Source organism: Rhinatrema bivittatum, chromosome 1 (genome assembly GCF_901001135.1).
Source record: "Rhinatrema bivittatum chromosome 1, aRhiBiv1.1, whole genome shotgun sequence".
NCBI lineage: Eukaryota > Metazoa > Chordata > Amphibia > Gymnophiona > Rhinatrematidae > Rhinatrema > Rhinatrema bivittatum.
Window position 1 is genome coordinate 820,536,932 of NC_042615.1, and position 24,539 is coordinate 820,561,470.

Genomic DNA, 24,539 nt, shown 5'->3' on the forward strand with positions numbered 1-24,539 from the left:
ACCCATGGGGGAGTAGGAGAAGTTTCTATTACCTTACACTGTGTCTCAGTGCAGAGCACAGGACCCATGGAGGAATAGGGGAAGTTTCTATTACCTTACACTGAGTCTCAGTGCAGAGCACAGGGCCCATGAGGGAGTAGGGGAAGTTTCTATTACCTTACACTAAGTCTCGGTGCAAAGCACTGAGCCCATGGGGGAGATGGGGAAGTTTCTATTACCTTACACTGAGTCTCAGTGCAGAGCACAGGGCCCATGGAGGAGAAGGGGAAGTTTCTATTACCTTACACCGAGTCTCAGTGCAGAGCACGGGGCCCATGGGGGAGTAGGGGAAGTTTCTATTACCTTACACCGAGTCTCAGTGCAGAGCACGGGGCCCATGGGGGAGTAGGGGAAGTTTCTATTACCTACCACTGAGTCTCAGTGCAAAGCACAGGGCCCATGGGGGAGTAGGGGAAGTTTCTATTACCTTACACTGCGTCTCAGTGCAGAGCACGGGGCCCATGGGGGAGTAGGGGAAGTTTCTATTTCCTTACACTGTGTCTCAGTGCAGAGCACGGGGCCCATGGGGGAGTAGGAGAAGTTTCTATTACCTTACACTGTGTCTCAGTGCAGAGCACAGGACCCATGGAGGAATAGGGGAAGTTTCTATTACCTTACACTGAGTCTCAGTGCAGAGCACAGGGCCCATGAGGGAGTAGGGGAAGTTTCTATTACCTTACACTGAGTCTCAGTGCAGAGCACGGGGCCCATGGGGGAGTAGGAGAAGTTTCTATTACCTTACACTGTGTCTCAGTGCAGAGCACAGGACCCATGGAGGAATAGGGGAAGTTTCTATTACCTTACACTGAGTCTCAGTGCAGAGCACAGGGCCCATGAGGGAGTAGGGGAAGTTTCTATTACCTTACACTGAGTCTCGGAGCAAAGCACTGAGCCCATGGGGGAGTAGGGGAAGTTTCTATTACCTTACACTGTGTCTCAGTGCAGAGCACGGGGCCCATGGAGGAGTAGGGGAAGTTTCTATTACCTTACACTGTGTCTCAGTGCAGAGCACTGGGCCCATGGGGGAGTAGGGGAAGTTTCTATTACCTTACACTGTGTCTCAGTGCAGAGTAGGAGAGGTTTCTATTACCTTACCTTACACTGAGTCTCAGTGCAGAGCACATGGCCCATGGGGGAGTAGGAGAAGTTTCTATTACCTTACACTGAGTCTCAGTGCAGAGCACGAGGCCCATGGGGGAGTAGGGGAAGTTTCTATTATCTTACACTGTGTCTCAGTGCAGAGCACGGGGCCCAATGGGGAGTAGGAGAAGTTTCTATTTCCTTACACTGAGTCGCATTGCAGAGCACATGGCCCATGGGGGAGATGGGGAAGTTTCTATTACCTTACACTGAGTCTCAGTGCAGAGCACGGGGCCCATGGGGGAGTAGGGGAAGTTTCTATTACCTTACACTGAGTCTCAGTGCAGAGCACGGGGCCCATGGGGGAGTAGGGGAAGTTTATAATACCTTACACTGAGTCTCAGTGCAGAGCACGGGGCCCATGGGGGAGTAGGGGAAGTTTCTATTACCTTACACTGAGTCTCAGTGCAGAGCACGGGGCCCATGGGGGAGTAGGGGAAGTTTCTATTACCTTACACTGAGTCTCAGTGCAGAGCACATGGCCCATGGGGGAGTAGGGGAAGTTTCTATTACCTTACACTGAGTCTCAGTGCAGAGCACGGGGCCCATGGGGGAGTAGGGGAAGTTTCTATTACCTTACACTGAGTCTCAGTGCAGAGCACGGGGCCCATGGGGGAGTAGGGGAAGTTTCTATTACCTTACACTGAGTCTCAGTGCAGAGCACGGGGCCCATGGGGGAGTAGGGGAAGTTTCTATTACCTTACACTGAGTCTCAGTGCAGAGCACGGGGCCCTTGGGGGAGTAGGGGAAGTTTCTATTACCTTACACTGAGTCTCAGTGCAGAGCACGGGGCCCATGGGGGAGTAGGGGAAGTTTCTATTACCTTACACTGAGTCTCAGTGCAGAGCACGGGGCCCATGGGGGAGTAGGGGAAGTTTCTATTACCTTACACTGAGTCTCAGTGCAGAGCACGGGGCCCATGGGGGAGTAGGGGAAGTTTCTATTTCCTTACACTGAGTCTCAGTGCAGAGCACATGGCCCATGGGGGAGTAGGGGAAGTTTCTATTACCTTACACTGAGTCTCAGTGCAGAGCACGGGGCCCATGGGGGAGTAGGGGAAGTTTCTATTACCTTACACTGAGTATCAGTGCAGAGCACGGGGCCCATGGGGGAGTAGGGGAAGTTTCTATTACCTTACACTGAGTCTCAGTGCAGAGCACATGGCCCATGGGGGAGTAGGGGAAGTTTCTATTACCTTACACTGAGTCTCAGTGCAGAGCACGGGGCCCGTGGGGGAGTAGGGGAAGTTTCTATTACCTTACACTGAGTCTCAGTGCAGAGCACGGGGTCCGTGGGGGAGTAGGGGAAGTTTCTATTACCTTACACTGAGTCTCAGTGCAGAGCACGGGGCCCATGGGGGAGTAGGGGAAGTTTCTATTACCTTACACTGAGTCTCAGTGCAGAGCACGGGGCCCATGGGGGAGTAGGGGGAGTTTCTATTACCTTACACTGAGTCTCAGTGCAGAGCACGGGGCCCATGGGGGAGTAGGGGAAGTTTCTATTACCTTACACTGAGTCTCAGTGCAGAGCACGGGGCCCATGGAGGAGAAGGGGAAGTTTCTATTACCTTACACTGAGTCTCAGTGCAGAGCACGGGGCCCATGGGGGAGTAGGGGTAGTTTCTATTACCTTACACTGAGTCTCAGTGCAGAGCACGGGGCCCATGGGGGAGTAGGGGAAGTTTCTATTACCTTACACTGAGTCTCAGTGCAGAGCACGGGGCCCATGGGGGAGGAGGGGAAGTTTCTATTACCTTACACTGAGTCTCAGTGCAGAGCACGGGGCCCATGGGGGAGAAGGGGAAGTTTCTATTACCTTACACTGTGTCTCAGTGCAGAGCACATGGCCCATGGAGGAGAAGGGGAAGTTTCTATTACCTTACACTGAGTCTCAGTGCAGAGCACGGGGCCCATGGGGGAGAAGGGGAAGTTTCTATTACCTTACACTGAGTCTCAGTGCAGAGCACGGGGCCCATGGGGGAGAAGGGGAAGTTTCTATTACCTTACACTGAGTCTCAGTGCAGAGCACGGGGCCCATGGGGGAGTAGGGGAAGTTTCTATTACCTTACACTGAGTCTCAGTGCAGAGCACGGGGCCCATGGGGGAGTAGGGGAAGTTTCTATTACCTTACACTGAGTCTCAGTGCAGAGCACGGGGCCCATGGGGGAGTAGGGGAAGTTTCTATTACCTTACACTTAGTCTCAGTGCAGTGCACGGGGCCCATGGGGGAGTAGGGGAAGTTTCTATTACCTTACACTTAGTCTCAGTGCAGTGCACGGAGCCCATGGGGGAGTAGGGGAAGTTTCTATTACCTTACACTGAGTCTCAGTGCAGAGCACGGGGCCCATGGGGGAGTAGGGGAAGTTTCTATTACCTTACACTGAGTCTCAGTGCAGAGCACGGGGCCCATGGGGGAGTAGGGGAAGTTTCTATTTCCTTACACTGAGTCTCAGTGCAGAGCACATGGCCCATGGGGGAGTAGGGGAAGTTTCTATTTCCTTACACTGAGTCTCAGTGCAGAGCACATGGCCCATGGGGGAGTAGGGGAAGTTTCTATTACCTTACACTGTGTCTCAGTGCAGAGCACGGGGCCCATGGGGGAGTAGGGGAAGTTTCTATTACCTTACACTGAGTCTCAGTGCAGAGCACATGGCCCATGGGGGAGTAGGAGAAGTTTCTATTACCTTACACTGAGTCTCAGTGCAGAGCACAGGGCCCATGGAGGAGAAGGGGAAGTTTCTATTACCTTACACTGAGTCTCAGTGCAGAGCAAAGGGCCCATGGAGGAGAAGGGGAAGTTTCTATTACCTTACACCGAGTCTCAGTGCAGAGCACGGGGCCCATGGGGGAGTAGGGGAAGTTTCTATTACCTTACACCGAGTCTCAGTGCAGAGCACGGGGCCCATGGGGGAGATGGGGAAGTTTATAATACCTTACACTGAGTCTCAGTGCAGAGCACGGGGCCCATGGGGGAGTAGCGGAGGTTTCTATTACCTTACACTGAGTCTCAGTGCAGAGCACATGGCCCATGGGGGAGTAGCAGAAGTTTCTATTACCTTACACTGTGTCTCAGTGCAGAGCACGGGGCCCATGGGGGAGTAGGGGAAGTTTCTATTACCTTACACTGAGTCTCAGTGCAGAGCACGGGGCCCATGGGGGAGTAGGAGAAGTTTCTATTACCTTACACTGAGTCTCAGTGCAGAGCACGGGGCCCATGGGGGAGTAGCAGAAGTTTCTATTACCTTACACTGAGTCTCAGTGCAGAGCACATGGCCCATGGGGGAGTAGCAGAAGTTTCTATTACCTTACACTGTGTCTCAGTGCAGAGCACGGGGCCCATGGGGGAGTAGGGGAAGTTTCTATTACCTTACACTGAGTCTCAGTGCAGAGCACGGGGCCCCTTGGGGGAGTAGGAGAAGTTTCTATTACCTTACACTGAGTCTCAGTGCAGAGCACAGGGCCCATGGGGGAGTAGAGGAAGTTTCTATTACCTTACATTGAGTCTCAGTGCAGAGCACTGGACCCATGGGGGAGTAGGAGAAGTTTCTATTACCTTACACTGTGTCTCAGTGCAGAGCACAGGACCCATGGGGGAGTAGGGGAAGTTTCTATTACCTTACACTGAGTCTCAGTGCAGAGCACGGGGCCCATGGGGGAGTAGGAGAAGTTTCTATTACCTTACACTGAGTCTCAGTGCAGAGCATGGGGCCCATGGGGGAGTAGCAGAAGTTTCTATTACCTTACACTGAGTCTCAGTGCAGAGCACATGGCCCATGGGGGAGTAGCAGAAGTTTCTATTACCTTACACTGTGTCTCAGTGCAGAGCACGGGGCCCATGGGGGAGTAGGGGAAGTTTCTATTACCTTACACTGAGTCTCAGTGCAGAGCACGGGGCCCCTTGGGGGAGTAGGAGAAGTTTCTATTACCTTACACTGAGTCTCAGTGCAGAGCACAGGGCCCATGGGGGAGTAGAGGAAGTTTCTATTACCTTACATTGAGTCTCAGTGCAGAGCACTGGACCCATGGGGGAGTAGGAGAAGTTTCTATTACCTTACACTGTGTCTCAGTGCAGAGCACAGGACCCATGGAGGAATAGGGGAAGTTTCTATTACCTTACACTGAGTCTCAGTGCAGAGCACAGGGCCCATGAGGGAGTAGGGGAAGTTTCTATTACCTTACACTAAGTCTCGGTGCAAAGCACTGAGCCCATGGGGGAGATGGGGAAGTTTCTATTACCTTACACTGAGTCTCAGTGCAGAGCACAGGGCCCATGGAGGAGAAGGGGAAGTTTCTATTACCTTACACCGAGTCTCAGTGCAGAGCACGGGGCCCATGGGGGAGTAGGGGAAGTTTCTATTACCTTACACCGAGTCTCAGTGCAGAGCACGGGGCCCATGGGGGAGTAGGGGAAGTTTCTATTACCTACCACTGAGTCTCAGTGCAAAGCACAGGGCCCATGGGGGAGTAGGGGAAGTTTCTATTACCTTACACTGCGTCTCAGTGCAGAGCACGGGGCCCATGGGGGAGTAGGGGAAGTTTCTATTTCCTTACACTGTGTCTCAGTGCAGAGCACGGGGCCCATGGGGGAGTAGGAGAAGTTTCTATTACCTTACACTGTGTCTCAGTGCAGAGCACAGGACCCATGGAGGAATAGGGGAAGTTTCTATTACCTTACACTGAGTCTCAGTGCAGAGCACAGGGCCCATGAGGGAGTAGGGGAAGTTTCTATTACCTTACACTGAGTCTCGGAGCAAAGCACTGAGCCCATGGGGGAGTAGGGGAAGTTTCTATTACCTTACACTGTGTCTCAGTGCAGAGCACGGGGCCCATGGAGGAGTAGGGGAAGTTTCTATTACCTTACACTGTGTCTCAGTGCAGAGCACTGGGCCCATGGGGGAGTAGGGGAAGTTTCTATTACCTTACACTGTGTCTCAGTGCAGAGTAGGAGAGGTTTCTATTACCTTACCTTACACTGAGTCTCAGTGCAGAGCACATGGCCCATGGGGGAGTAGGAGAAGTTTCTATTACCTTACACTGTGTCTCAGTGCAGAGCACGGGGCCCAATGGGGAGTAGGAGAAGTTTCTATTTCCTTACACTGAGTCGCATTGCAGAGCACATGGCCCATGGGGGAGATGGGGAAGTTTCTATTACCTTACACTGAGTCTCAGTGCAGAGCACGGGGCCCATGGGGGAGTAGGGGAAGTTTCTATTACCTTACACTGAGTCTCAGTGCAGAGCACGGGGCCCATGGGGGAGTAGGGGAAGTTTCTATTACCTTACACTGAGTCTCAGTGCAGAGCACATGGCCCATGGGGGAGTAGGGGAAGTTTCTATTACCTTACACTGAGTCTCAGTGCAGAGCACGGGGCCCATGGGGGAGTAGGGGAAGTTTCTATTACCTTACACTGAGTCTCAGTGCAGAGCACGGGGCCCATGGGGGAGTAGGGGAAGTTTCTATTACCTTACACTGAGTCTCAGTGCAGAGCACGGGGCCCATGGGGGAGTAGGGGAAGTTTCTATTACCTTACACTGAGTCTCAGTGCAGAGCACGGGGCCCTTGGGGGAGTAGGGGAAGTTTCTATTACCTTACACTGAGTCTCAGTGCAGAGCACGGGGCCCATGGGGGAGTAGGGGAAGTTTCTATTACCTTACACTGAGTCTCAGTGCAGAGCACAGGGCCCATGGGGGAGTAGGGGAAGTTTCTATTACCTTACACTGAGTCTCAGTGCAGAGCACGGGGCCCATGGGGGAGTAGGGGAAGTTTCTATTTCCTTACACTGAGTCTCAGTGCAGAGCACATGGCCCATGGGGGAGTAGGGGAAGTTTCTATTACCTTACACTGAGTCTCAGTGCAGAGCACGGGGCCCATGGGGGAGTAGGGGAAGTTTCTATTACCTTACACTGAGTCTCAGTGCAGAGCACGGGGCCCATGGGGGAGTAGGGGAAGTTTCTATTACCTTACACTGAGTCTCAGTGCAGAGCACATGGCCCATGGGGGAGTAGGGGAAGTTTCTATTACCTTACACTGAGTCTCAGTGCAGAGCACGGGGCCCGTGGGGGAGTAGGGGAAGTTTCTATTACCTTACACTGAGTTTCAGTGCAGAGCACGGGGTCCGTGGGGGAGTAGGGGAAGTTTCTATTACCTTACACTGAGTCTCAGTGCAGAGCACATGGCCCATGGGGGAGTAGGGGAAGTTTCTATTACCTTACACTGAGTCTCAGTGCAGAGCACGGGGCCCATGGGGGAGTAGGGGAAGTTTCTATTACCTTACACTGAGTCTCAGTGCAGAGCACGGGGCCCATGGAGGAGAAGGGGAAGTTTCTATTACCTTACACTGAGTCTCAGTGCAGAGCACGGGGCCCATGGGGGAGTAGGGGAAGTTTCTATTACCTTACACTGAGTCTCAGTGCAGAGCACGGGGCCCATGGGGGAGTAGGGGAAGTTTCTATTACCTTACACTGAGTCTCAGTGCAGAGCACGGGGCCCATGGAGGAGTAGGGGAAGTTTCTATTACCTGACACTGAGTCTCAGTGCAGAGCACGGGGCCCATGGGGGAGTAGGGGAAGTTTCTATTACCTTACACTGAGTCTCAGTGCAGAGCACGGGGCCCATGGGGGAGTAGGGGAAGTTTCTATTACCTTACACTGAGTCTCAGTGCAGAGCACGGGGCCCATGGAGGAGAAGGGGAAGTTTCTATTACCTTACACTGAGTCTCAGTGCAGAGCACGGGGCCCATGGGGGAGTAGGGGAAGTTTCTATTACCTTACACTGAGTCTCAGTGCAGAGCACGGGGCCCATGGGGGAGTAGGGGAAGTTTCTATTACCTTACACTGAGTCTCAGTGCAGAGCACGGGGCCCATGGGGGAGTAGGGGAAGTTTCTATTACCTTACACTGAGTCTCAGTGCAGAGCACGGGGCCCATGGGGGAGAAGGGGAAGTTTCTATTACCTTACACTGTGTCTCAGTGCAGAGCACATGGCCCATGGAGGAGAAGGGGAAGTTTCTATTACCTTACACTGAGTCTCAGTGCAGAGCACGGGGCCCATGGGGGAGAAGGGGAAGTTTCTATTACCTTACACTGAGTCTCAGTGCAGAGCACGGGGCCCATGGAGGAGAAGGGGAAGTTTCTATTACCTTACACTGAGTCTCAGTGCAGAGCACGGGGCCCATGGGGGAGTAGGGGAAGTTTCTATTACCTTACACTGAGTCTCAGTGCAGAGCACGGGGCCCATGGGGGAGTAGGGGAAGTTTCTATTACCTTACACTGAGTCTCAGTGCAGAGCACGGGGCCCATGGGGGAGTAGGGGAAGTTTCTATTACCTTACACTGAGTCTCAGTGCAGTGCACGGAGCCCATGGGGGAGTAGGGGAAGTTTCTATTACCTTACACTGAGTCTCAGTGCAGAGCACGGGGCCCATGGGGGAGTAGGGGAAGTTTCTATTACCTTACACTGAGTCTCAGTGCAGAGCACGGGGCCCATGGGGGAGTAGGGGAAGTTTCTATTACCTTACACTGAGTCTCAGTGCAGAGCACATGGCCCATGGGGGAGTAGGGGAAGTTTCTATTTCCTTACACTGAGTCTCAGTGCAGAGCACGGGGCCCATGGGGGAGTAGGAGAAGTTTCTATTACCTTACAGTGAGTCTCAGTGCAGAGCACGGGGCCCATGGAGGAGAAGGGGAAGTTTCTATTACCTTACACTGAGTCTCAGTGCAGAGCACATGGCCCATGGGGGAGTAGGGGAAGTTTCTATTACCTTACACTGAGTCTCAGTGCAGAGCACGGGGCCCATGGAGGAGAAGGGGAAGTTTCTATTAGCTTACACTGAGTCTCAGTGCAGAGCACGGGGTCCGTGGGGGAGTAGGAGAAGTTTCTATTACCTTACACTGAGTCTCAGTGCAGAGCACGGGGTCCGTGGGGGAGTAGGAGAAGTTTCTATTACCTTACACTGTGTCTCAGTGCAGAGCACGGGGTCCGTGGGGGAGTAGGAGAAGTTTCTATTACTTTGTACTGAGTCTCAGTGCAGAGCACGGGGCCCATGGGGGAGTAGGGGAAGTTTCTATTACCTTACACTGAGTCTCAGTGCAGAGCACAGTGTCAATAAGTGCAGATCTTCTTACGAGGAAGCAAAGGTATACAGGTTTAGTGTACCAGCCATAGTTTAGTCCAACAGACAGTGCACCTTCTCCTTGCTTTGTGTGCGACAGAAGTGAATTTTCTTCTCACCTTATTCTGTTCCACCAGGTCAGTCAGCATCACAATCACAGGGGAGTTCTCCTGCCAGACCATCTGCCAGAAATCAGCCACGGTGTCAGATAAAGGGCCTGAACCCCGAGGGGAAGGAGAGAGAAAGCCAGGATCAGTAGGGCCCTCTATAGACGGTCTCCTCACATGCCAGACTAAGCCTCCTTCACCTCTCCTAGAACAGTTGTGTAATTAGGCAGCAAACTCACATAAAGGTAATTTTCACAGCCTACTTCCTGCTTTGCAAGTTTGTATATTTGGGAGCACCAAAAATTGGGCAGAAGAACCTTTAATAGGTGATCTACAAATGTCTCAGTTCTTTTGCTGTAATCCTTTTTCAGGACAATTTTTCTTTGCTTTTCAGCCTGCACAGCCAGGAAACCCGTGCTACAAGGTTAACAATAGGTTCCGTTTGTGTCCGGGGGGTGGCAGAGCCCTCAGTTGTCACCACACAGCTGTCAGCCTGAGGGAAATCCTTCCTTTCTGGCTTTGTGGCTCTCTGCCAAAGGCACCAGCAGCAGTGCGCAGCAGCAGCTGGGCACCCCTGCCTTTCCCTTGAACTGCATGGATGGAGGTCCAGCCTGCCTGCGCATCCTCCTCATTCAATGAGGCTTCATGCAAATCGTTATAGCGGGTACGGTCTCACTCACCCTGGCAGGCGATGAATAGGTTTGGTTTCTTGTATCCCTGTGGAAGAGAAACACGAACTTTACAAATATGACCCGAGCGGGAAATCCAAATCAGGAAAGAAAAAGCCAATAAGGAGGAGAAGTGGCAGGTAGTGGGAGCCCACCATTAATGGCGGGGTGTCCTAAAAATGATGCAGGGACAGAGGGAACAGAGAAGGTGCAGAACAGGAGTGGTGTAGATGGCACAGTGAGATAGAGAGATGCCAATATACCACTGTATGAAAAACGTTTAGGCACTCCCAGCCAACTTGTATGTTTCTAAGTGAACATGGTTCAGAGTTAAATGCAAAATTACTGCTTCCTTGCTGATTTTAACAGACTGAAAATTATAAAACAGTAAATATGGCATGTGCAAGAATTTGGATACCCTGCCAGCTGAGTCAGTGTTACCCTTCCAGCAGTTAGCGTTGCTGGATTTAAAAAAGGTTTGGATAAGTTCCTAGAGGTTAAATTCATAAACTGCTATTACGATAATTAATAAGGAATAGTAGCTTGTGATCTGTCTAATGTTTGGGTACTTGCCAGGTGCTTGTGACTTGGATTGGCCACTGTTGGAAACGGGATGCTGGGCCTGATGGACCCTTGGTCTCACCCAGTATGGCATTTTTTATGTTCTTATTTTAAATAGATATTATTAATGCCCATAAAATTGATTAATTCATTAGACCTTCAATTAGTTAGGTGAAGACAATTCCACGGTTTAGCAAATACTCTGACCCTTCTAACCTTTCAAGTTGTGATTGCTGTTCAGTCCACTTTCAATAACCATGGGCTCTTCTATGTAGCTAGGTGGAAGTGTTTAAGAGATTTTTATAGCCTTCCCCTGTTTAAAAACTGCAGAAAATGTCGTGCTTAACTTTCTACCATACAGAAATGTATCATCTTATGTTCACTTAGATATTTATTGAAACATGCAATTTGACCAGAAGGTCCTAACATTTGCATACAACTGTCTATATGCCTCTGGGTCATTCCAATGAGTCTGTTCATTTCTACTGTACCTGAGGCCGAGGCCTTGATACATGTGTCATCTGTTGCTTCCTCAGTGTGATGCTGAAGCTAGGGGCATGCAGGTAAAACACCTTCATTTCATTCGTTTCAATTCGTTTTAATTTTAGCGCATGCTAAAACTAAAAAGCAAAACTAAGCAAACTTTGCTTGATTTTTTGTCGTTTTATTTTGGAAAGAACATAAATGAAACAGATAAGAAAACTGGTTCTTACCTGCTAATTTTCATTCCTGTAGTACCACGGGTCATTCCAGACTCCTGGGTTTATGCATCTGTGCCAACAGATGGACAGAGAAAGTTTAACTGACACTGCTTGATAAGCACTGGTGCCACCTTCAGTTCATCATAGAGGCCGCTATCTGGGTCAAGTATGCCTCCACCCAGATCATTAACTCCTGAGCCTCTTGAGCTACCATCCAGCTCTTGGTACCGCCCTGTTGATTGATATAAGCCACGGTCGTCACACTGTCCAACAGAATTCTGACTGAATGACCTTGGACCATCAGCAGAAAGGACAGCAACGCTAATCGTAGCGCCCTGGTCTCCAAGCGATTGATAGACCAGGAGCGCTCCTCTGGCGACCACACACCCTGAGACAACTGAAGCTGGCAAACTGCCCCCCAACCAGAAAGATTGGCATCAGTAGTAACAACGATCCAATCCGGGACCTCTAGATCAACCCCCCGAAGATGGCGAGATGTTTGGAGCCACCAAGAGAGGCTTTACCTCGTAGGAACATCCAGCGATATCGGCTAATGAAAAACCTCCAACAGTGTATTTCATTGTGCCAACAGAGCTTTCTGTAATGGTCTCATATGTGCAAAAGCCCAGGGAACCAACTCGAGGGTGGAAGCCATGGATCCCAGAACCTGTAAAAAATCCCAAGTTCTGGGCACCCGCAATGCCAATAGACGGTGGACCTGTGCCTGCAATTTGTTTGCTTTCTTGCTGTCAAGAACACCTTGCCCACGCTCGTTGAACCGGGCCCCCAGATACGTGAGACACTGGGATGGGTTGAGATGGCTCTTGGCGAAATTCAGCCCAGTGATTGAAGGAGCTGAATGACCTTCCTGATTGCTGAGTGACAACTGGCCTCTGACTTTGCCCTGATGAGCCAATTGTAGAGATAAGGATGTACCAGAACTCCCTCGCATCACAAGGCCTCCGTCACTATCTACCATGATCTTGGTGAAGGTCTGTAGCACCATGGCTAGTCCGAAAGGAAGGGCCTGAAACTGGAAATGCTGACCTAGAACCACGAAACTCAGATAACACTGGTGATCCCAAAGATAAGCCTCCATTAGATCCAAGGAAGCTAGGAACACCTGACTGTGAACCACCACAATCACCAACCTCAGAGTTTCCATGCAAAATCTCAGGACTTTCAGTACTGCACTTACTCTTTTTAGGTCCAGAATAGGATGAAAAGTGCCCTCCTTTTTTGGAACCACGAAATAAATGGAGTATCGCCTGGTGCTTCGTTCTTCTGGGGGAACCAACACCACGGCTCCTAAACCCTGCAACTTGTCCAAGGTCTCTCGAACCATGTGTTGCTTTGCCACTGAACTGCATGGGGAGACCAAAAAGAGGTTGCGGATGGCACGAGCAAATTCTAAAGCGTAACTGTCTCTTATTATCGAGAGGATCCACTGATCCTGAGTGAGGCTGGCCCACTCCTCATAGAAAAGCACTAGACACCCCCCTAAGAAGGGAACGATTGAGTGGGCCGGCCTCGCCTCATTGGGAGGATTTTGCCCCCGCGACCCCACCTCCGGGTGGGCTCTAAAGAGCCTCTGAGCTCCTGAAAAAAGTCTGCGTCCAGGACTGACCATGGCCCATAAACTGCCTCTGTGGGGCTGTCGCATGTCGAGGCCTTCTGCCTTCTCGGAAACGGGCCCAAGACTGAAAGGACTGTCTGCACTTAGGCTTATCCTCTGGACAACCTTATTGTCTCCTTACTGTTTTATCAACTGCTAGAGATCCTCTCCTAACAAAAGAAGGCTCTTAAATGGCAGAGAACCCAATTGAGATTTGGATGAAACATCCGCAGACCAGTGCCACAACAATCTCCTGGCTGACACCGCAGAAGCCATAAGCCAAGAAGAGGTCTGCACTAAGTCATAGAATGCACCAGCTATGTACGCCACTGAAGCCTCCAAGCGCTCCTCAAGACCACCGTCCACACTGGGGTTAGCTTGGTCCCCTTGAAGCTGCTGCACCCAATGCAAGCATGCCCACTACATGAAGCTGGAGCAAATAGCCACCCGAAAGCTCAAAGCAGAAACCTCAAAGGCTGCAGGTGAATCTCCAGCTTACAGTCTTGGACATCCTTTAAAACTGCGGCCCCTGCTACCGGAATAGTCATCTTTTTGGTGATAGCCGATACCGCAGCGTCCACCTTTGGCATAGTGAAGAGCTCTAACGTCTGCTTGGGTAAAAGATACAGCTTCGACATAGCTGGGCCCACCCATAAGCCCACATCAGGAGAATTCCACTCCTGGTCCACCATCCTCTGCATGGACCTATGGTAGGGAAAAGTCGAGGGAGGACTACGAGTCCCATCCAGAACCGGGTCCACCCCATCTAGGTCTGAATCCAACTGAGGGAGCTTCAAACCGAGCTCCCCGAGGACCAGCAGAATCAAGTGGGCCAATTCCCCTCGACGAAACAAATGAAGAATCTTGGGATCGTCCCTGTCAGACACTGGCATATCAGCAACATCGTTCCCCGGATCCAGATCGCCAGCATCTGGGTCCGCTGCATCCAGATCATCTGCCCCGTGATCAGGAGCCGGAACCCCCACAAAGGGGAGCCCTGCCTCCCCAGGAGTCTCTGAGGATCCTCTATCCGACCACAGAGGCCCCAATAAACGCTGCACCCTGAGGGCCAGAGTACTCCGCGACCGAGTAGAGCCCGACCTAGTTACCTGAATGGCTGGGGAGGAAGGAGGAGGGACTATTCCCATCTGCTGAAGGTCTGACCCTTTCTGCTGTGCCAAAAAGGGGCAGGGGAGCAGCAAAATAAATTCAGGGGAGAAACCGTGGGGAGCAGACCCTGTAGGCCCAGTGCCCCCCAACCGAGCTAAATCCACCGGCAGCGCCTCATCCAAACTCCCCTGCCCCCACCCTACAGGGCCCGAGTTCACTGGGGAAAGCCACGGGGGGGAGTTCTCCAGTCCCCCCGAAAGCACTGCCAAGTCTGCCGGGGAACCTAAAATGACTACTGTTTCCGCGCTGGCCGAGGCCGAAGGCCCGACATGGGAAACCCGTCCCTGAGAGCAACCATATGGGTGGCCAAAGGAGGCCCAACACGCTGGCATTTTGCGGAGGGGAAGGGAAATAGAAGGCCCCTCACCACCTGAAACACATGCCAAGCAGAGAGAGAGAGAGCCGGCTGAGCCGGACAGGAACTGCGCCACACACGCGGCAGGCCCAACCACAAACCATAGCATGCGGTTAACCACGGAGCCCAGCCCGAAAAATGCCACCCCGATAGCGAAAACACCACCCGCAGAGCCCAGGAGAGACACTGCCCCGCTGCAGCTGCTGCCTGCTGAAACTGGGTTGTTTTTTTTTAAACTTTACAAAAATAACAGGGCCTCTGCTCTCCTAAGGCCAAGGGGACCTGTTCAGCTTCAGCTCAGTCTGAAAGCTAGGAGAGGGAGAGCCCTAAAAACAAAAAGCAGCTGCCCCTAGCTGAAAAACTGCCTAGGCGGCCTCGTGAAGGGAGGGATCTGGACCAACAGATCTGCACCTCACAGATGGGAGCCAGAGCGAGCGAACAAAAAGGTCACCAACCTCCAGCTCGTCCACCTCAACCAAACAGGGAGGGGTTCCCCCGGGGAACATGACCCCTGGGAGAAAGGCTTCTGAGAAAAAGAAAAAAGACTGAAAAAAAGCACCAGAAACTGCATCAGCCACCATCTGCTGGAGACAGAGAAATACTGGGGAACTGCAGGTGGCACCAGGGCTTATCAAGCAGTGTCAGTGAAACTTTCTCGGTCTCCATCTACTGGCACAGATGCATAAACCCAGGAGTCTGGAATGATCCGGGTACGTACAGGGAAATCACTGTTTTCATGTCATTTCAAAATGAAAGCACATCTTTAGCTGAAGCTGAACACAGGCTGGGCTGTTCCATGGGCACTGGCTACTCTTTCCTACGGCTGCTTGGCCTCTGATTTTATAAATACAGATGTCCCTGTTTACAGGAAACAGCAAGGCAGGCGATCTAACAAAGCCGTGAGGAAACAAGAAGGAATAGATGCCCAAGAAAGTCTTTTTCAAATCTTTTATTGGTGGAGACGTGTAGTGCTTGTTTAAAACGCCCGACTCAGGCCGAGTTTCGCCACATTCCAGTGGCTGCCTCAGGGGCTTAAATATGGACACACTGAAAAAAATCGCAATGCGATTCAGAAAACCATCCGCAACACAGACGTATCTTAAATTAAGTACATTGTGCTTAATCATCTATCGGTTCCATTCGCTAAGAGTGCCGCATACGTATTCTTGCAGGACAGCACAGGTCGTCTCTGCTTTCTTGCGCATCTATTCCTTTTTGTTTCCTCCTGTTTACAGGAAGCCCCTCTGTTTCAGAACTTAGTATCAGACACAGCAAGAAGTCTGATCTTTCAGAGTAATCTAATGCAGTAACACGGTGGACAACAGAAAAGGACCAACCTGCCCATCCAGTTTGATTAGTTATACTTGTCCACGGTTACCAGCTATACAGCATGACTGCCAGTAAAGACAGTTTTTATCATGTTCATACTTTGTACACCATCTTCCTCGGTAGCTCAGCAAGCAAGATTCCCTGTTTAGTTCACATCCAGAACTTCTCCAGTGCCGTGTCTAACCACTAGGCCCCACAATAAGGCAAACAGCTACCAACATCTGTGTGATCGCTGCCCAAACCTCTAGTATCCTAAGTCCCTAGGGTCCCCCCAGATGGTACAGCATCATCTTCAGTCTACTGTACCGACCTGGTTGACACGAAGTATGACTAGCCTGCCAGACAGATCCATCTATGGGAGTGCCTGTGTGTCTGCTAGGACTTCTGTCATTTCATATTACCCAGCTTTATCATCCATTCTGACAGTCCCAACATTCACTGAATCATTTGAGAAGGGCTTCAACTATATTTTCACATTTTTTGCAAATATGAATGTTCTATTTATCCCATGTCTTCTTGAAATATTGTTTTAATCTCACCTCACTGTGTACTGCTCCCACAGAGTTCTGCACTCCAAATGCATCACTCTGCATTTTAGTATTGAAACCCAACTTCCAAACAATTGACCACTCTTCGAGCTTCCTTAGATCACTTCTCATACAGTCTACATCATCAGGTGTGTCCACTCTGTGGCAGGTCTTATTGTCATTCACAAAAAGGCAAACTTTTCTTTTTAATCCCTTCACTATACTGCTCACAAAGATATTGAACAGGACAGATCCCAGAAGTTGTCCACTCATCAGCTTCCTTTTTTCGGAGTGAACTCTATCTACCAGCACACTCTCTTGTCTATCCCTAAACCAGTTTCTAATCCTCCATCACCCTGGAACCTAACTCTAGATTACTCAGTATGAGCCTTCTATGTGAAACAGTATTCCAACTTTTGCTGAAGTCCAAGTATATCCCATCCAACACCCAGCCCCGATCTAATTCTATGGTCATCCACCTGAAAAAAATGAGTAAGATTTGTCTAACATGATCTCCCTCTGGTAAAATCAGGCTGCCTTGAATCCTTCAACTTGCTGGATTCAAGATACTTCACTATCTTTTCCTTCAGAAGAGTCTCCATTAAGTTTCCCCAGCACCAAAATCAGACTAAGTAGTCTGTAATTTCCAACCTCTTCCCTATTACAACTTTAATAAAGAGGGACAACATCCACCCTTTTTCAGTCCCATTGAGCCGGTTCCAAAGATCTATTGAGCAGGTCCACTGAAGGACCTGCCAGAACCTCCCTGACTCATCCAGCCCCATGCTTTATTCCACACAAATGCTCTCATTTGCAAATGCCATTACCATATGTACCCTCACTAAGTATCAGGATCCTTCTCCAACCTCTTCTTCAGTGTGAATCCAACAGAAATATTTGTTCAGTATCTCTGCTTTTTCCTTGTCACCCTCCACACATAAGAACATAAGAATATAATATTTGCCATACTGGGTCAGACCAAAGATCCATCAAGCCCAGCATCCTGTTTCCAACAGTGGTCAAGCCAGGATCCCAAGGGGTAGATAGATTCCATGCTGCTTATCCCAAGAATAAGGCAGTAGATTTCTGTAATTCTTGTGTCTTCTTGGTGTAATGATTCCTCTTCTGCCCTTCTTCCTTTCATGGATACAGCTAAAAAAAAGACTTGCTGCTTTGCTTTACCTTTTCACTCATGCCTTTTACCATTCTGACAACTTTCCCTGCCACTTTCAGCTTTCCCAGATATTCTTCTCTGTGCTCCTCTTTCTGAGATCCCTTGTATGTCGTGAATGCTAATCTTTTTACCTTACATTTTTACCACCCCTTTTGAAACCCAGACTGGTTCCTTTTTCCTGTTATTTAGTCTTGGGGCAATTTTCAGTCTGCATTTTGGGCCAAAGCCCCCAGGTCCGTTTCACCTATGATCTTTGGCCCGAGTTTCAAAGTGAAACAAAGCGTGCTCGTACTTTGCTCTGAAACTTGCTGAGGGTGCTTTTGTTCCTGCTTTCTCTGTGGGTAATTTTTCCATGGAAAATAATGCATGTAAATCTGGAAATGCAATCTGCGTGTCTTAATTTCCTCTTCCAACCTAAACATGCCCTCTGGGAACACCTTCTCTAAATGCAGCTATATGTTCACGTGTTGTGGAACAATGCGCATACTTTTAGGTGCATTGAGGAAGGATAAGTTTCAGTCAGCCAATTTATGCTTGTAAATCACTAGCTACACATGTAAATGACCTTGTAAATTGTGCTCTTTTTACCTCTCCTGGTAATTCAGCTCGCTGGTCTTCTACTTCCACCCTGCCAGGGCCTCTAGTTATTGTTACCGTACTGTTCTAGTTAATGCACCGGTACTGGGATCCCTGGCTGGATGTTACACAGGTGGCTGCTGTGGATGGATTCCTGGAAACTCGGTTCTTTGATCGAGGTTCCACAGTCAGGGTTACCTCACCACACTGCTGAGGCACCCCAGAGTTTGGTTCCTAACATTGTTATACCATTGTACGACTGTCCATTTCATACTGAGACTGGAAGCATTTATCCCCATGAACTGATACAGGACTTCAGCGCATGACCAAGATAGATGGATGCTGCTCTGAAGGTACTTACATCTATGTAGCTGGCATTGATGTAGTTGTCTTCTGGTGAGCTGGATCGCAAAATGACTCGTGAGTGATCATCTGAAAGAGAAGAGGGGGCAGAAGCATGTTACTGCAAGGAACAGTTCGGGTAGAGTGTATTACTACCTCTTCCCTGCTGCTTTAGACGGGGTCAGATCCCATTCATAATTCAAGGTTTCCAATGTAGGATGCAGTATGTTGTTTCTTGTAGAAAAGTTCATTATGGGCAGAGAAAATCATTTCTTCTGGTATGATGCACTGAATTTCCAAAAGTTCCTGTGGAAAGCGATGGCCATACGGTTTCTTGTAAAGTTGGCCCTTTGGGCTCAGTAATATGGTACAGTCTAGCTCTGCCTAGTACAGGGGTGGCCAACTCTGATTCTTGAGAGCCACAAACAAGCCAGGCTTTTAGGATATCCACAATGAATATGCATGAGATAGATTTGCATACAAGGGAGGCAATGCATGCAAATCTATCTCATGCATATTCATTGTGGATAGCCTGAAAACTTGGCCTGTTTGTGGCTCTTGTTACGTTCTGGTGTTTAGTGTGCCCATGGGCCTCAGCCCGACCCAGACCTTCTAGGCCGAGCCAAGGGTCGACGGTGGCTCCGCATGGCTAAACAATCTACCCTCTGCCAGGCAGGCAAGCTCCCATGGCCAAACATCCGAGGATGTTGGAAGGTGAATGGTCCTCCGACCATTCCGGGCCCTTTTGGACCTGCTGCGAGCAGCATGGAGCAGCAAGCCTGGCCTGAGGTTGAGGGCAGCCGGGCCTTGGCGTAGAGACATGACTACAGTTGATGCAGCGGCATCCAAGACAAGACGAGGTTGGTGCAGACGGCACCCAAGGCGAGACTCATGGCTGGGTTGATGCAAACAGCATCCGAGGCAAGACACATAGCTGGGTTGAGGCAGACAAAGACACATGGCTGGGTTGATGCAGACGGCATCCAAGGCGAAGACACTGGACATCACAAGGAAGACACAAGGCATGGACGTTGGCACTGCCTCTCAGGGCACCCTACTCAGGCCACCCGCGGGACTGTCGCGGACCACCCTGTCCATTACGCACCCTACACAGCCCTTGCAGACTGGTCACGGACCACGACGGGAGCGGGACAGTGCAGGAACACACATCAGGCTTGATGGCTCAGGAGCACAGGACAACCATCCACCGGCAGCCTAGTCCACCCAGGAACTACATCTGGGGGACCCCCGGCCTACCGGACCAGAAGGCTCCAGAGCAAAGATGAGGCGGAGCGAAGGGAAGAACATCCAGGAAGGCAGGAACACCAGGACGAAGGCTGAAGACACCTGGACATGGACCTCAGGTGAAGACATGGACATGGCATGGCATGACAAGACGAGACGACATCATGGTGAGGAGCTCCACGTGAAGAAGACCTTACATGGGCCCTGGCAGGCAGGAGCCTCCAGGGTGAAGACACGGCAACGATGCAAGGCCAGGAACAATGAACGGAGCAGCCCTTTATAGGGCTGAGGCAGGAAACAGTTCTCTAGGTGGGGCCCAGACACTTCCTGTGTCTGGCCCTTTAAATAGAGTAGAAAGACGCGGCCGCGCGCCTAGAGGCAGTGCAGGAGCTGTGCAGGACCGCAGACAGTGGCCTGCACAGACGTAGTCGCGTAGCAGCGTCAAAGAGGCAGGGCTGAGCCTGAGCGCAGGCTCCAAATTCGGCAGCAGCTCCAGCCGCTGCAGGAGGCCCCGGGGGCGGCTCCTGCCGCTACTCGAGCCCGGGGCTGCGGCCTGAACGCCGCGAAGAAGATGATGATGTCGGGGGCACTCCCAGCCCCGTGGGAGGCCGTGGCTCTGACTGTGGAGCGAAGAAAGAAGCAGGGCGGCCTCCTGGCCGCGAGGGCAGGCCGATGGCGGCGTCCTGCTGCGTTGGCGAAGAAAAGGCAGCGTGGGGTAAGAGGCCTGCTCGCGGGGAAACCCGCGGGCAGCGCTAATTCATAACAGCTCTCGAGGACTGGAAATGGCCACTCCTGGCCTAGTAGCTCAATGCACAAGTTGTAGGAACCAATAATGCAAGGAGAGGTGGTAGGAATATTCCACTGCCACATGTAGAAACAATTCCACTTACTACACAATGAGTACAGTTTTATACATTACAAAGGTCATCATCTAAGTATTGGCTGTTAATGCCAAACAGACCACAGGCATGATAATGATCGACCCCTGAAGTGCTCAAGTGAAAATCCAGCATAGAAAAATACTTGTCCACCTGCTCCTCCTATAATTTATTGCGTAATTATTGGAATTGTATACAAGTGTTTCACTGTTGATGGTGCTTTGCAGGTGTCCACAGTGTGCCCGCTTTTAGTCATGTGAAAAAGAGATGTTTCCCGTGAGTGTGTTCGGGTTGGGAGAAGGAAGGATGCAAGCAAACATTCCCTTTTCAGAAATACAAGTGATCTTTCTCCCCGGCTCGCCACCCTGTGGTGCACCAATGGGAAAAATATTTTCAACGTTAGACGAACCGCCCTGGTTTCTAGGCGATTGATCGGCCATTTCGCCTGCTCCATAGTCCATAGTCTCTGGGCTGACTGAGACTGGCACACAGTTGCCCATCCGGCAAGGCTGGCATCCGTGGTCATGACCACCCATTGTGGCATCTCCAAGTCCACTCCCTGAAGCAAATGAGTGAGATTGAGCCACCAATCCAGGCTGTTCGAGGCGAAATCCGGAAGAGGCAAGGAGGCTTGAAATTCCTGAGACACCAGCTTCCATCTGGAAAGCAACGCCCTCTGCAGCGGGCTCATATGCGCAAATGCCCAGGGCACTAAGTCGATAGAGGACGCCATTGAACCCAGGACCTGCAGGTAATTCCATGCTGTGGGAATCGCTAGGCCACGAAGGCGTTGTACCTGGGAATTGAGATTGAGTGCCTGGTCCTGTTGCAGAAAAACCCGTCCCAGGCGGGTATCGAAACATGCCCCCAGGAAATCCAGCGTCTGCGAGGGGACAAGGCAGCTCTTGGCAAAGTTCACCACCCAGCCGAGAGAGCTGAGGAGGGTCAACACCCTGTCGACTGACTGGCGACAGAGATCCCAGGACTTCGCCCGGATGAGCCAGTCGTCCAGGTAGGGATGGACCAAGATTCCCTCCCTCCGGAGTGCCGCTGCTACCACCACCATCACTTTGGTGAAGGTCCATGGCGCGGTCGCCGGTCCAAATGGCAGAGCCTGAAACTGAAAATGCTGTCCCAGGATCTTGAACCGAATGAACCGCTGATGTTCCCGGTGGATGGGGATGTGGAGATAAGCTCTGTAAGATCCAAGGATGCCAGGAATTCCCCTCCGTGAACCGCCGCTATGACGGAACGCAGGGTTTCCATTCGGAAGAGGAGCACCCTGAGAGCCTTGTTGACAGTCTTGAGGTCCAGGATCGGACGGAAAGCATTGTCCTTTTTGGGAACCACGAAGTAAATGGAATAATGGCCTGACCCATGTTCCTCTGGCAGGACTGGCAGTATAGCTCCAAGGTCGAGGAGCCTGTCGAGGGTCTGACGTACAATCTGTTGCTTCTGCAGCGTTCCACAAGGCAAGAAGAGGAACCTGTCTCTTAGGGGTTGAGCAAATCCTAAAATGTAACCGTGTTTTAGAATATCCAGTACCTACTGATCCGAAGTGATCTTGACCCACTCCTCATAAAACAGGGAGAGTCGTCCCCTCACCCTGGGAACTGGGGAGCAGGTCAGCGACCCTTCATTGGGCAGATTTTGTAGCGGGGCTCTGAGAGGAACCCTCCTGGGAGGGTCTGCGTCCCCGAAATGACTGGGACCAAGCTTAGGACCTTGAGGATGGAGGTTTCTGGGACACTGGTCTTGATTGCCGAAATTGCCTTTGTCCGCGAAATCGATTTCTTGAAGCATTGAAAGATCGGGAAGTCCTTGGCCGATCCTTAGGGAGCTTATGCACCTTATTCTCTCCCAGGGATTTGATGATCTGGTCCAAATCCTCGCCAAACAGAAACTTGCCTTTAAAGGGGAGAGAACCCAATCTAGACTTGGAAGAAGAGTCCGCTGACCAATTCCTACGGAAACCATCGAACGTGCCAGGACTCGCAAGAGATCGTACAGCGCGTCTGCTCCATAGGCTATCACTGCCTCAAGGCGCTCCGCTTGTTGGGCTTTATCTGGTGGGAGGTCCTGAGCACCGAGCAGCTGTTGGACCCATCTCAAACCTGCCCTCTGCATGAGGGAACTACACACCGCTGCCCGGACTCCCAAGGCGGACACCTCAAAGACCCGTTTGAGGTAGACTTCCAACTTGCGATCCTGGAGATCTTTTAAGGTGGCTCCACCAGTGACCGGTATGGTAGTCCTCTTTGTGACCGCCGTCAGCGAAGAATCCACCTTTGGCACTTTAAGGAGCTCCAGGACATCCTCTGGGAGAGGATAGAGCTTGTCCATGGCTCTCCCAATTCGTAGACCGGACTCCGGGGCGTCCCATTCCTTGGATAACAGCTGTAGGAGCCTTGGATGAAGAGGAAACATCTTCCCTGGCGGACGCAACCCCGCAAGTACCGAATCTCCCTTACAAGCTCCGGAACTGTCTCCCGAAGGATCCGGAGGTGCCTCAATATCCAAATCGGAAAGGACATGGGGGATAAAGTGCTCCAGTTCATCCCTCTGACAGAGGGACAAAACTCGGGAATCATCCCCTTCCAGCTGCGCGCTTGAAGCGGGATCATCATGATCCTGATCTGGATCCACCATGGAGGAATCTTGTGGGCCACAATGGGTACTACCCGGACCCGGGAAGTCCCCTGGAGGGCTCCAACATCCACCCGACTCACCTTAGGGGGAGGGGGCCAGAGGAGAGCTATTCTGTTGACTCATGCGTGCTAAATATGCATTGTGCATAAGAAGCACGAAATCCGTAGTAAAAGCTGGTGGGGGAGGGGGCTCCAAGGGAGGCGCAGCTGGAACGGGCCCCGGGACAACCCCCCCCCCCCCGCGGCGGAGTCCTTTGGAGTCAATATGGGAGGAGCAGGAAAAGAATCCCCATGCGGGCTGCCATTTAGCTGTGATCCAGCAGCATCTTCCGAATTCAAAATGGCCACTGTTCCCATGCTCGGCAAGAACGGGGCCGACCCCCCTAACAGTCGTTGAACCTGCGAAAGTGAGGCCTGTCGATCCGCCACTCTCGAGGGGCCCTCCCCACCAGGGAGGCACCGAGAGCAAATCCCTTCACGGGAGAGCCGCGTCCCGGGCTCCCTGTGAAGAGGTTCAATTTCGGGACCCCCCCTGAAGTACGAAAGAGCAACTGAACATCTTCCGACTAATCATGCCAGCAGTGAAACGCACAGCCATCTTGAACATACTAATATTTGCAACGCAAATGATACGTAATGCGTAGTGACGCAGTGATGTACTAATTTTTAGCGTAACATAACGTAACTCCATTTTGGAATAATACTTTGTATTGTATTAATACGAATGACAATGTAAAATGTCTAACACGTCAATTAAATGACGAAACAATAGTCTGATCTTAAGCTACACCTACTAGAGGACCACGCTAGCTAATGCTTGTTCAGCAATTTGTGAAATGTTTGTTCAGCAAAAACCAGAACGCATGTGTGAAAGATAAGAGTTGTAAAGTGCATAAAAGTTTGCTCCGGAGGGGGCGTGGCATGCAGTTGTACTGAGCCTTTGTCTTAGCTGCATCTTGCTGGCAATAAAAGTCTATCTTTACGGATCAGTTGTCTGGACCTCCTTACTGACTAAAAAGAGACGGTTACATTTGGCGAGCCAGCCAGGAGGTACCGGGGACGCTATTTTAGCCCCCCAGTTGGTCCGGTAGTTTGGTGGCGGAGCGATCCCCCAGACGCACCTGGTGAGTGGCCACCGCTGAGTTCAGCGATCGGGTTTCTGAGGGGACCGTTCCACAGAAATTCTTCTGAGACCTCTGGGCTGGTGATCTGGAAAGAAGGCTTTCGTGACGATCGGAAGAATCCTGCAGGCGAGTATTATGGGAATGATGGAAAAAAAGAAGAATAGCTAAAAGAGTAGCAAATAACCGGTCCATCCGTGAGGGGACCGAGGGGGCTTTGATCACACCCCAAGCGGT

At 51.1% G+C, this 24,539-nt stretch overlaps 1 protein-coding gene across 3 annotated transcripts in view; it reads right to left on the reverse strand.

The window, feature by feature from the left end:
* Positions 1 to 24,539, reverse strand: part of LOC115078964 (receptor-type tyrosine-protein phosphatase mu-like) — a 122,130-nt gene that overhangs the window by 71,207 nt on the left and 26,384 nt on the right. For 2 of the 3 annotated variants that reach the window (XM_029582043.1, XM_029582041.1), the window contains exons 4-5: positions 10,073 to 10,109; positions 9,405 to 9,502 (exon numbers count right to left, since the gene is read on the reverse strand). In XM_029582043.1, coding sequence (XP_029437903.1) covers positions 9,405 to 9,502; positions 10,073 to 10,109 — 135 coding nt within the window. Of the gene's footprint in view, positions 1 to 9,404; positions 9,503 to 10,072; positions 10,110 to 18,429; positions 18,501 to 24,539 lie in introns of all 3 variants that reach the window. The other variant, XM_029582042.1, reaches the window with a different exon arrangement.